At 50.0% G+C, this 13,162-nt stretch overlaps 1 protein-coding gene across 1 annotated transcript; it reads left to right on the top strand.

Annotated features, from left to right (window-relative positions):
• Positions 1-6,798: 6,798 nt before the first annotated feature.
• Positions 6,799-10,376, top strand: LOC124672343 (putative F-box/FBD/LRR-repeat protein At5g44950). The gene is made up of 4 exons (XM_047208586.1): positions 6,799-6,865; positions 7,558-8,579; positions 8,883-9,047; positions 9,718-10,376. Exons 1-4 carry the CDS (start codon positions 6,799-6,801, stop codon positions 10,036-10,038), a joined length of 1,575 nt encoding a protein of 524 aa, XP_047064542.1. The 3' UTR covers positions 10,039-10,376.
• The last annotated feature ends 2,786 nt before the right edge of the window (positions 10,377-13,162 follow it).

Here is a 13,162-nt window from a genome sequence, read left to right as displayed (position 1 = left end):
GCCCCTCGCGTAGACTCCCAGCTGGCAGTGCTAGGTCGCGCCACGTCGCCCCGTTCCTTGCAGGCTCCCTGCCCTATGCCGAGATGGTAAAATTTGCGTTACCCACAGGGGAAGCTCCCTAAACACACGCCTACTCTCCGTGCTGCCACAGTACAACGGTCGGATCATGAAAAACAAATAGTGTGCCACGGAAAAGCTTGGCTAGGCGCCACCGCTCGAACTCCTCTCGCACCTTGTCCGTGATGGTGCCATGCGAAGCCACCGCTCCATTGAAGACCACGTCGTTCCTGTGCCTCCAAATGGACCAGAAAACCAGGATGTTGGCAGTCCACATGTCCCGTCTTTGAGTTGTCGGGCAAGCCCGGGACGTCCACCACTCCAGCAGATCGGTGTCTGGCTCCGGGAGCCACTCCTTGCCCCAACACCTAAGAGCCCAAGCCTAGGTCTCCTGCGCAACCACGCAACCCCAGCAGCAAGTGCTGCAAGGTCTCCAGATCCTGATCGCAAAACGGGCAGGCCGATGGACACGGCAAGCCACGACGTCGAAGCCTATTCGCCATCCAACAACGGTTCTTCGAGGCCAGCCATGCGAAGACTTGCAACTGTACGGCGCCCTAGAACGCCAGATCTCCTCTGAGACGGAGGCCCTCATCTGGCCCACAAAGAAAAATGAAAGTGCATGGAGCCCCCATGTGTGGTTTTGGTAATTAATGACAATCCCTATGGACTAATGTTTGCATTGAGTTATATTTGTAGGAGTTGTTCATAGGCAATGCTTGAACCATATGTTGGCTTCAAGATTGCAATAAGAAGCAAATGAAGAAGATCAAGTGTCAAGTATGTCTTGAATATGAAGATGAAGTGAGCTCTCAAGGTTAACTTCAAGACATCAACGAAATGAAGTGCAAGTTCAAGATGAGGCAACTTGAAGAGATCATATGCTTGAAGCTTGCCATGAAGAAATGAAGTGCAAGTTCAATATGAGCCAACTCGAAGAGATCATAAGCTTGTAGCTTGCCATGAAGAAATGAAGTGCAAGTTCAAGATGAGCCATCTCGAAGAGATCCTTTGCTTGACTCTTGCCATCCATATGGTGATCATGGATATGTGAAGATGCGCCGAAGAAGAAGCTCTCCCATGGTGGATTATGGGGGAGCAATTGTTGGAGATATGCCCAAGAGGCAATAATAAAAGTGGTTATTATATATCTTTATGTTTATGATGAAGGTTTATATACCATGCTATAATTGTATTAACCGAAACATTGATACATGTGTGATTTGTAAACAAACAATGAGTCCCTAGTAAGCCTCTTAACTAGCTTGTTGATTAATAGATGATTAGTTTCATAATCATGAACATTGGATGTTATTAATAACATGGTTATATCATTATATGAATGATGTAATGGACACACCCAATTAAGCGTAGCATAAGATCACGTCATTAAGTTATTTTCTATAAGCTTTCGATACATAGTTACCTAGTCCTTTCGACCATGAGATCATGTAAATCACTTATACCGGAAAGGTACTTTGATTACATCAAACGCCACTGCGTAAATGGGTGGTTATAAAGGTGGGATTAAGTATCCGGAAAGTATGAGTTGAGGCATATGGATCAACAGTGGGATTTGTCCATCCCGACGACGGATAGATATACTCTGGGCCCTCTCGGTGGAATGTCTTCTAAATGTCTTGCAAGCATATGAATAATTTCATAAGAGACCACATACCACGGTACGAGTAAAGAGTACTTGTCAGGAGACGAGGTTGAACAAGGTATAGAGTGATATCGATGATCAAACCTCGGACAAGTAAAATATCGTGTGACAAAGGGAATTGGTATCGTATGTGAATGGTTCATTCGATCACTAAGTCATCGTTGAATATGTGGGAGCCATTATGGATCTCCAGATCCCGCTATTGGTTATTGGTCGGAGAGAGTTCTCACCCATGTCCACATAGTTCACGAACCGTAGGGTGACACACTTAAGGTTTGATGTTGTAATAGTAGAACTTGAATATGGAATGGAGTTCGAAGTTTTGTTCGGAGTCTCGGATGGGATCCCGGGCATCACGAGGAGTTCCGGAATGGTCCGGAGAATAAGATTCATATATAGGAAGTCATATTCCGAGTTTGGAAATGATCCGGTGCATTTATGGAAGGTTCTAGAAAAGTCCGGAAGAAATCACTTTGGAAGGCGGAGTCCCGGAGGGACTCCACCACCCATGGCCGGCCAACCCTAGAGGGGGGAGTCCAAGGTGGACTCCACCAAGGGGGCCGGCCACCCCCCCTCATGGAAGGGTGGGAATCCCACTTTGGTGGGAGTCCCACATTGGGTAGGTTTCCCTACAACATGGAAGGTTTTGGTTGGGGTCTTATTCGAAGACTTGTAGTCCAACACTTGGGGGTTCCACCTATATAATGAGGGGCCAAGGGGAGGGGGCCGGCCACCACAAGCCCTCAAGGAGGCCGCACCCCATAGTGTCCGGCCACCCCTCTCCCAAACCCTAGCCGCCCCTCTCTCCTCCACCTCTCCCGCACGCTTAGCGAAGCTCCACCGGAGTTCTCCATCGCCACCGCCACCACGCCGTCGTGCTGCCGGATTCAAGGAGGAGCTACTACTTCCGCTGCCCGCTGGAACGGGGAGAAGGACGTTGTCTTCATCAACACCGAACGTGTGACCGAGTACGGAGGTGCTGCCCGATCGTGGCGCCGTGATCAAGATCTTCTACGCGCTTTTGCAAGCGGCAAGTGATCGCCTACCGCAGCAACAAGAGCCTCATCTTGTAGGCTTTGGAAATCTTCAAGGGTGAGTCTCGATCATCTCCTCGTTGCTCCCGTCTTCTAGATTGCATCTTGGCTTGGATTGCGTTCTCGCGGTAGGAATTTTTTTGTTTTCTATGCAACGAATCCCTACAACAATCCATATGGTGATCATGGATATGTGAAGATGCGCCGAAGAAGTAGCTCTCCCATGGTGGATTATGGGGGAGCGATCCACAAGACTTCGTCAAGCAAGCACAATCAAGAAAGGCGTTCCATCTTGTTGAGGTCAAGATCGTCATCATCGAGCTCAAGTGGAATGCGCAAGTATAAGGTTTGGTCTTGATAGGGTTTCTTTCTCACCGGTCTCATAGTGTAGTTGGAGACCGGTTTATACTTTAGTTGCCGTACTATCAAGAGGGCTCTCGAGTGAGTAACTCGATCGTATCGTTCGGAGAGAGATCAAACCTTTGCATCCTTGCATCATCTTTCTTGGTTGTTATTTGGGTCTTATCCATGTGATATTTTAGAGCTTGTGCTTATTCTCATGACAAGCTATAGTTCATCGAAAATGGATTTCACATAGATCACTTGTTGCGTTTTCGAGTTTGGTGATTTTCTCGGTTTCTCATGTTGAGGTGTTGCACCTCTAAATATAATATAAAATCACCCCACTAGTTTCCATATTTTCACTTTTTGTTGGGTATGCTCTTGTCGTCCTCTTTCCAACAAAATTGGTTTCACTCTATTCGGATTTTACAAGGTAGCAGGTCTACATCACCAGGCCGGATTTTCCGGGCCGGATATTTGCAAAATATCCAGCCCCTGTAAATCGGCTAAGGACTTTTGGCGAAGTGGCTCAGTGATACCCTGGATAGGGGCCGAATTTTTGGCCGGACTTTTGCCCGGATTTTCCCAGGGCCAGATATTTCAGGGGGCCGGATTATCCGGCCCTATTTTACACCGGATAATCCGGCCCTCGATTTGTCCCAACGGCTCGATTTTCTTGGGGGGTATAAATACCCTCCCTTCTTCCTCCTTGGGCTGGTGCTTCTTCTACTCTCTCTCTCCTCCATTGTTGATCTTGAGAAGCTTGCCCCATCTCTTTATCCCTCCATGATTCTTGCCCCCTTTTGAGGGAAAAGAGAGAGGAGATCTAGATCCACACTTTGACCAAACCATATCATCTCTTTGTGAGTGAATCTTTGGGATCTAGATCTTGGAGAATTTTGTGTTCTCCTCTTTGTTCTTCTTCTCTTATTCCCTCAATAGCTTTTGTAGCTTTGTTGGAATTTGAGAGAGAAGGACTTGAGCATCTTTGTGGTGTTCTTGCCATTGCATTTGGTGCATAGGTTTGAGTTCTCCACGGTGATTCGTGGAAGTGAAAGCAAGAAGGTTGTTACTCTTGCGTTCTTGGAACTCTAGAGGGATTCTAGGCCTTTGTGGCGATTTTTTGGGAGCCTCCAATTAAGTTGTGGAAGTGTGCCCCAACCTTTGTGTAAGGCCCGGTTTCCGCCTCGAAGGAAATCCCTTAGTGGAACCGTGACCTAAGCCTTTGTGGCGAGGGTCACCGGAGATTTAGGTGAGGCGCCTTCGTGGCGTTCGGTGTGTGGTGTGAGTACCGCATCTTGGGGTGAGGCCTTTGTGGCGTTGGTGTGCATCGAGCAACCACACCTCAAGGTGAGCCTCTTGTGGCGTTCGGGAGCACTAAGCCACCGCACCTCTCCACCGGAGATTAGCACTCGCAAGAGTGTGAACTTTGGGATAAATTATCGTCTCCCGCGTGCCTCGGTTATCTCTATACCCAAGCTCTTTACTTATGCACTTTACCTTGTGATAGCCATCGTGCTTGAAGTTATATATATCTTGCTATCACATACTTGCTTGTATTGCTTAGCATAAGTTGTTGGTGCACATAGACATAGGTGAACCATTGCTTAGAATAAGTTGTTGGTGCACATAGGTGAACCATAGTATATAGGCTTTGGGCTTGACAAAGTAAACGCTAGTTTTATTCCGCATTTGTTAAGCCCATCTCGTAAAAGTTTTAAACCGCCTATTCACCCCCCCTCTAGGCGACATCCGTGTCCTTTCAGAAAAGCTCTGTACGCCAACTTGGCGGAGTAAATGCCATCAGTCGACCACCTCCACCACAGCAGCACGTCCTCCCGCTCCGGGACCAGCTGGACGTTCGCCAGCCTCTGCCACAATAAGAAGAACTCTGGGAGGGCCGCCTCATCCATGTCCGGCCCATAGTCACTCGACCATTGGCCAGCCAGGCCCTCTCTCACCGAGCAAGCGGTGGCCCTCCTACGCGAGAGCATCTTGGGCACATTTGGTGCAATCTCCGCCACTTTCGAACCATCCAGCCACCGATCGGACCAGAACCAAGCCCGCTCGCCATTGCCTAGAACATAGCAGGTGGCCGCATCGAAGATAGCTGTGCGGAGGCTGGGGAGCTGAATGTTGAACTCCACCCATGCCTTAGAGGGGTCCACCTTCTGTAGCCAGGCCCACCGGCAACGGAGAGCAAGATTAAGCAAGCGAAGTTCGAAATACCTAGACCACCGAGGTCCTTTGGGGAGGTCACCGTGTCCCAAACGATCAAGTAGTGGCCGCCCTTGACCTCCTGCCGCCCTTTCCAAAGGAAGGCCCGACAGATCTTGCGCAACGCCTCAACAACCTTCCGCGGGATGTCGAGCGACATCATGGTATGCACTGGGATCGCCGAAAGCGTGCTCTGGACAAGAATGGTCCTACCCCCACGGTTGCGGAGTTTGGCGCACCATGGTGGCAGCCTCGCTAGCCGCACCGTCCATGATCGGCCGCAGCTCGGGCTGTTGTCACCTTCCTGAGCCCAAGGGGAGGCCCGGTACTTGAACGGGAAAGAGGCTACCTCGCAACCAAGGATAGAACTAGCCGCAGCCACTTGCTCCTGCGAGCATCGGATGGGGTGGAGCAAGCACTTGGCCGATTGGTGCGCAGCCCGACGCCACCCCAAAGTCCTCTACAATCTGTGTGCAGGTGCGCACGTCTACCTCGGTGGGTCTCATGAAGGTAACCACATCATCGACATACATCGATGTGCGATGCCGGAAGCCACTAGCCGAGAGCTCGATGAGCAGGCCCACGTTCGCCGCCCTCTCAAACATGAGGTGGAAAACATCCATCACCGTGTCAAAGAGAAAAGGGGAGAGAGGGTCACCCTGTCGCAGACCCCGACGGTTGTAGATGAGCTCCCCAGAAGCGACATTCATCAGCACGCGGGTCGAGGCGGAGCTAAGCAGCCCCCGACCATCGAGATCCACTTCCGGCCGAAGCCCAACTTGGCCATAACCTCAAGGAGGAAGGCCCAATCCACAATGTCGAATGCTTTCGTGATGTCCAACTTGAGGAGGATGGCATCCCGCTTGAGCGCGTGGAGCTTCCGAGCCGTATAGTGCACCAGCTGAAAGTTGTCATGGAGACAGCGCCCACGGATGAAGGCACTCTGCTGCGGACCAACTAACTCCGGCATCCAAGGCACAAGGCGAGAGGAGGGGACCTTAGCCATGAGCTTCGCTACACTATGAATCAAGCTGATGGGGTGGAAATCCTTGACCTCCATGGCGTCGGCCCGCTTGGGGAGCAGGGAAACTAGGGCCTGGTGTGCCACGTGTAACCCCCTGAAGTCACCCTCCCACAAGAACCGGAAGGCCTACATCACGTCGTGCTTGATGATGGGCCAACATGCCAAATAGAATCTCCCAGAGAAGCCATCCGACCCCGTGGCTTTGTCCAACTCCCCGCGAGCGTACCACCACCCAAACCTCCTCCTCGATGAACGGTCGATCCAGCTCCGAGAGATCATGGGATCCAACCCCCGTGAAGTCAAGGCCGAGGGAGAATTCACGTTCCGGCGCCGTACCGAGCAAGTTGAAATAGAAGGCATCAGCTGCATTGGCCTTCTTCTCCCTACTCGGCCTCCAGAACACCATCCACTTTGAGGTGAGCAATAAAGTTCTTCCGCCTACGGTGATTGGCGTCGAGATGGAAGAACTTGGTGCATGCATCCCCTCTCGCAAGCCACGTGATCCTCGACCTCCGCCGCGCGATAGTGCGCTCGAGCGACGCTAGCCCCAACAACTTGCGTTTGAGGAGCCGACGAAACCCCCTTTCTTCCACGAAGAGCGCCCTAGACTCCATAGCCACGTCGAGACGGAGGATGAGCTCATTGGACATTCTATAAAAATTGTTACTCCTGTGGGTCAACTGGCTGGTACGCTCGAAATTATAAAAACATATACCATGCAATTTTTAAACAAAATCTAAAGTAATTTAGCACATGGATACAAATTTTTTCTATGTCACATAGTTTTAATTCAAATTTCACCTACAGCTTGGAACAAAATTGTCAAATAATATTATGAGTAGTAGCTTTTCAGATTTGATTGTAACTTTGCTCATCAACACTATCTAGTGTGTTTTATCAAGCCGTGTTTCAGACATTTTCGTATGAATTTTTAAATTATTTTTAATTTTGACTACTTGAACAATGTGTTTTCAGCCGCTGGATTTCCCTTTTTTAAAATTATTTTAATTTTTGACTACTTGAAAATTTTAATTTTGACTACTTGAACAATTTTTAAAGCCTGTGATTTCCCAGTTTTTTTTTTTATAAAAAGAGAAAAGGACAAAAAACCCTTAGACAAAAAACATCGCTCCATTCCCGTCTCCCGAGTCCCCACCCCGCCCCGCCGCATCGCCGCCGGCGAACTTCCCATCTCGCGAGCTTGAGCCCGATGTGAGAGGCGCCAAACCCCTCCTCCATTGATCACGCCGACGAGGAGCCGGCCACCAATCGAGCCAAGCTCTCCGATGGCGGCGGCGGCGGCGACGACCTCCTCAGCGCGCTGCCCGACGATATTCTCATCCACATCCTTCTCAGGCTCGGCAACGCCGACGTTTCCGCTCGGACCAGCGTCCTCTCCAGCCGCTGGCGCCGCCTCTGGACCTTCCTCCCGGGGCTCCACTTCCCCCCCGACACAGACCCAGACACCATACGGGCCGTCCTCGCCGCCCATCAGGCGCCCGCCCTCCACTGCCTCCGCGTCCTCGCCAGGGACGTCCATGCCGATTTCGTGGCGGCGTGGATCCCCATCGCCGCCCGCCGCCTCTCCGGCGATCTGACCTTCATCAACATTGCGTCGCCCGACATCGTGAGGGATGAGGCCGGGGACAGAGGTGCCTTCGAGCTGCCGTGCTCCGAGAATGCCACCTCGGTCTCGCTCCAGCTAGGGTTCCTTCGCGTCGCAGCGCCGGCCTCTGGCATAGCCGCCCGGCTCACCGATCTCCACCTGGATAACTTCCGGCTACAACCTCCGTGTGTGCTCGGCGACGTTTTCTCGTCGCCTTTGTGCCCGTCATTACAAAGACTCGCCATCCACGACGCCTCGGGTGTTGACAAATTCACCATCCGCTCCGAGTCCCTCCTGGAACTGGAGCTGATGAATCTAGACGGTTTGCAGCAGCTCGCTGTCGTGGCACCGGCGCTCGAAGAGCTAAGAGTGGCCTTCTGCTTTCTGAATTTTCGGAATCCGAATCAACCGGTTGCCAACATCTCAGCCCCTCAGCTGGTGTCGCTCGAATGGAGGGATGCCTATGATCCATGCTCCGTCCAGCTTGGCGAGATGCCACACCTACAACGGCTCGGCACTGGCATTTTTCTTGTATATGGACCTGATGACTTTAAACCCAACCGTGATTGCCTCAGTTTTTTGGGCCACTTCAAGGTTGTGCACAGTCTAACCATCCCGCTGCTCTATAATTCGGTGAGTTCAGTTTTTATGCTTTAATTTGCTCAAATCTCTGAAACATAGGTGTGATGAACATGAGCCTGCCCGATCTCCGTCTTCTTAGAGTGCATTTTTTTCTGCCTTTGGGTAATTGTGATTAAAGATACGTACTGCTGCACTAGTATATTCGTTATCCAAGAGGGCGATGAACTTTTCAACTGTGATATATTTTACTCTCTTTTTGAAATTTACCTACAAACCTTGATGGAAGACATGACAAGACTCCTGGACATTAAATTCTTCATGTAATCCTTTTCTTTACATCCTGTGGATCTACAGGCCATAGGTAACAATCGATACTTGATGGAAGACATGACAAAACTACCTGACATTACATTATTGTGCTTGCCTGTGATGTCAAAAGGACATTCCGTTGGAGCCAGCTCGTTCCACATTCTCAGAGTCTGTACTGGTGTAAGAAAGCTGGCACTAAAATACTTAGAGGTAAACTATACTTAATTTGTTTCTTCCTTCTTTTACCATTCAGATAATACTTGAGTCACCAGGGAATTCACATCAAGTAATGTGCATTTGCATGTATTGGGAAACCTAGGATCGACCGCCAATTGCCTTACTGTAGGCGTTAGTTGCTTGTTTTGATACTGATACTTCGCCTCCAAACTTCACGTGTGTAAAAAATCTGGCTCATATTCTGCTAGCGATAATGCTGTGTTCTTCAAGTTTGACAGAGTGGTGTCCTAATTTTCTGAAGTATGCCAATATGTATGCTGCTTATTTCTTGATAGACTCAATTTTGATAACACAGTTAAAAGCCAGGACTTGGGAGATTATTTTACTAAGCTCATAGAGCATGCATTGTGTAAGAGGGTTCCATTGATAGCAAGTCCAAATGCCAAATTTGGCATTGTCACGCCTAAGATTTTTTGTAACTTCTATGGTAATGTTTGTGATACCACTTTCTATTTGTACAGAACAAAGCTTATTTTCTGCGATAGGCTGGCTTCAAACTAATTTCCGGTCTATTTCTTTTGTTAATTCTGCTGATGCACATTTTGAAGTACTCAGGCAGTTTGATAATTTATAGCTCTATCTCCCTTTTTGTCATCAAGCGATTTTTTTTTATCTTACCGACTTGATACCCCCTTCACTTCAGGCGCATACTCCATGCTCATCGGGATGCATTTGTGACCAACAAACAATGTGGAAAACGGAGGAACTTGTGCTGGATGGCCTCCAAGAAGTAGAAATCAGTGAACTGTCAGGAACTGAACGTGAAGGCGAATTTGTGCAACGGTTATTCAGTTGGGCAACAGCGCTAAAAAAGATGACAATATCCTTTCATCACTCGGTTACTGAAAGCAAGGCCAAGGGGTTATGCCAGATGTTACAAAGCTTCTCCAGATCAGGAATAGATATGGAATTTTATGTGCACAGCATGTTGGCCGGGAGGGTTTTGTATGCTCCAGAAGACTAAGGCAGTGACTTGATGATTCTTTTCAAAAGCTACAGGTTTGCATCGTACCAATGTTGGCATGCTCTAGAGCGGTGATGAGTTCATGTCAGAGGATTATGATAATGCTGTCGGGATTGTCTTTGCCTCTTTGGGTTGTGTGTGCGTGTTTATTTGTCTTTGTGATCTGTAAGAAACTTTGTATACCAAATAATCTGCTAGTATCCGCTGCATGCCCTGATTTCTAACCATGCCGGGTCATATGTTAGACGGGTTAGGCTGTGGTTTAGTAGTTTAATGTCGGCTATGAACTGTTGAAGTAACTGTCGTAAAATAAAACCAAAACTTTGCTTAATGGTATCTGAAACATGGAGTTGACTGTAATGGTTCTAGGACAAGAATCTCTCACAAATATCATCACGAATTGTGTGATTCTCGACAATATGATCATCAAGAATGAGAGGGGTCGAGGTCTAGCCTTTGTTTATGACAGTAGCTGTGTACCTTGCCGTATAGAAGCTCTTTTTGAGACGTATTGACAGATTGAAAACCGGGACTCACCTACTTAGGTACTCGAAATGGGTTTCACCCCGCTTTATAAATAAAACAGCAACGGGTGAACTGATAAAAGGTGGAGATGAGATCCTCTTAGTTCAAAGTAGATCAAAAAGTCAAAAAACAAAAAACACGGAAAACCCAAACTTGCTACCGGAGACATTGCCACGAGACCGAGCTGAGTCGGGACCCCATGTCGATGCCCCTAAGAGGGTAACGATGCACCGCTCCGCCGCCGTCGAGACCGCGAGGTCTAGGATTTTCAATCGGAGCCGTACCGCAGTGTGGATACCCACAACGACGCCCCAAGAGGCATACGACACCCACAAACATCGCGGTCGTTGGCGCCGAGGCGTTGAGCTTTCACCAGGAAGCATCCGCACACCGCACCCGGGAACTCAGCCGCCCGCAGCCCCAAGTTAGGCTTCCGAAACACGATCTGGGAGTTGCCAAAGCCAAAGCACCGCCAAAATCAGGATCCCTGTCAACTCCTTGCTATCCCTATGACCGAAGAGAGAGACCACCACCACCGCCACGTTGCCCGTCATAGAGCCCGCGTAGCCCACCTTTGAGGGCTAACGCCCCGTCATCCCCACAAACTTGAGCCCATGACTTGATCAGCAACACCGCACGTGAATTGGATAGGGTAGGACGACACCATAGCCAACAGCCATAAGAGCACACAGCAGCCAAGGGAGGGGATCCACCCACCACCACCCGAGGTGCTCGCCGTCCGGACGCACTAACATGGCCGCATGCAAGCTCAAAACGAAGGTCCCGCCGCGCGGGCTTTGCCCGGCGGCCCTCGCCGGCGACGGCGGAGGATGAGGGGTGGGGGTGTAAGAAGCTAGGGTTTTCCCCGATCATTGCCTGAACATCAGCTCCCACTAATCATGTATATTCATTTTTATTCATGTGTAATCTGAATCGTCGTTTACTTTGGGGACCATTGTTTGTTTGCTTAATTGTTTGAATTTGGACTATAATTATAGCTTAGATTATTGTTGCATTGTGCGATGTTGAAAGAAAAATGATTAGGTTCCTCCGGGGGATGGAACGTTTCGCAGCCTCCTGCTTGAGCGTGCGACGCGTGTCCCGGTCCCACCTCATCTTATCTCTCTTCCTTGACCTTTCTCCACCGCACCTTCTCCATCTTTTTCCTCGTTCCGTCTCCAACTTTTCTAGCCGCATCGGAGTAGCTGGTGCGCCGCCGCCGCCGCACGCTAGCCCACCACGCCGCCGTCGCCCAGCTAACACGCCCCCACATCCTAGCCACCACCACGCCATCGTCGCACCCCGGCTCGCCGCCATACGCTGCAGCGCACCACAGCTTTATTCCCCAAACCGACGGCCATGGCCTACCTTCCGCGCGCCATCCTCGCCGGCAACCTGGCGTCGTACGCGTCGTCAACCTGGGCGCCGCCAAGACGGGCGCTCGCAGGCGCCATCCAGATGCCCCACGCCGAGATCCACCGTTGTGCCGCTTCGGCCTCCTCCGCGCGGGGCCTACTTCGCATCGAGCGCCGCCGTCAATGCTCCCTCCTCAACGGCCGCAAGGACAACGGCTGGTGTCGATGGAGGCAGTGAGCGGCGTGAGGGGTGGCAGCGAAAGTCGTGTGGCCTTCTCTTGTTGTGGCTGCAGTCGCTTCCGCGGATACAGTGGTGTCGGCTGCTGCTGCCTAGGAGGAGGGCGGCGGCGGTCCTTGGTGGGGGTGCCGTTCCAGTAGTACCACGACCGGCCTGCCGCCCAGACCTCGTCTCTTCCTCAAGTGCGGCAACCTCGCCATGAGTTTCTCCGCCCATCGTTGTCATGGCCGCCTCGATCTCACGCTCCTTGCTTCGTCAGAAGTTTTGCTGCCTTAGGCCCTGCGGCGTTGCTACATGCAGAGGCTTCGGGATTTTGTTCCGCCAGCTACATAGATATATACTTTTGCTTTTTTTTGCAACCTCAAAGTGCTACCAAGTCACGATGCTACAATAATATATTTTTTTGCTACAATTATTAAAACTCTTTTGCTACTTTTGGTACAAAATTATGCTACGATTTTTCCGACGAGGTTGGGTTTGCTACGATTTTCCCGCGGAGGGTGGATTTTTCCTACCATAGGCATAGGGCGTTGCTACTAGCAGCTTGTGGCGTTGCTGTCCTTGACGGACGGAGTTGCTACAACCTCGGACGGTGTTGCTGCCGGCTGCAGGCCGTTGATGTTTTAGAGGATTTGCAACATATGAATAAAAAAAATTGCTACAATTTATTTGCGGTTTTGCTACATCTGCGTAATATGTTTGCTACGTGGTCTCCGGCGAGGTCTCTAGCGAGTCCAGCCTTTTTATTTTCTTTTCTGAACGAACCTTTTTTTGCTTCAGTCATTTGCTGCCGGGGGTGATTTTTTGCTGCCGGAGATGTTTTTTGCTACATGCAAATCTAACCGTCAAAATGTTTGATCCGACGGCTGAGGACCCGGGGGCTGGGGAATCAGATCCCCGGGGGACGCCCAGCAGTTTCCATGTTGAAATGTGTTAATTAGAGTTTGTTTCGGATATAGTACTGTACATGCATATTCATATCACAAACGGAGGATTTTTTTTACAG

Source organism: Lolium rigidum, chromosome 7 (genome assembly GCF_022539505.1).
Source record: "Lolium rigidum isolate FL_2022 chromosome 7, APGP_CSIRO_Lrig_0.1, whole genome shotgun sequence".
NCBI lineage: Eukaryota > Viridiplantae > Streptophyta > Magnoliopsida > Poales > Poaceae > Lolium > Lolium rigidum.
Note: the sequence above shows the minus strand (reverse complement) of the source record. Positions and strands in the feature narration are given on the sequence as shown.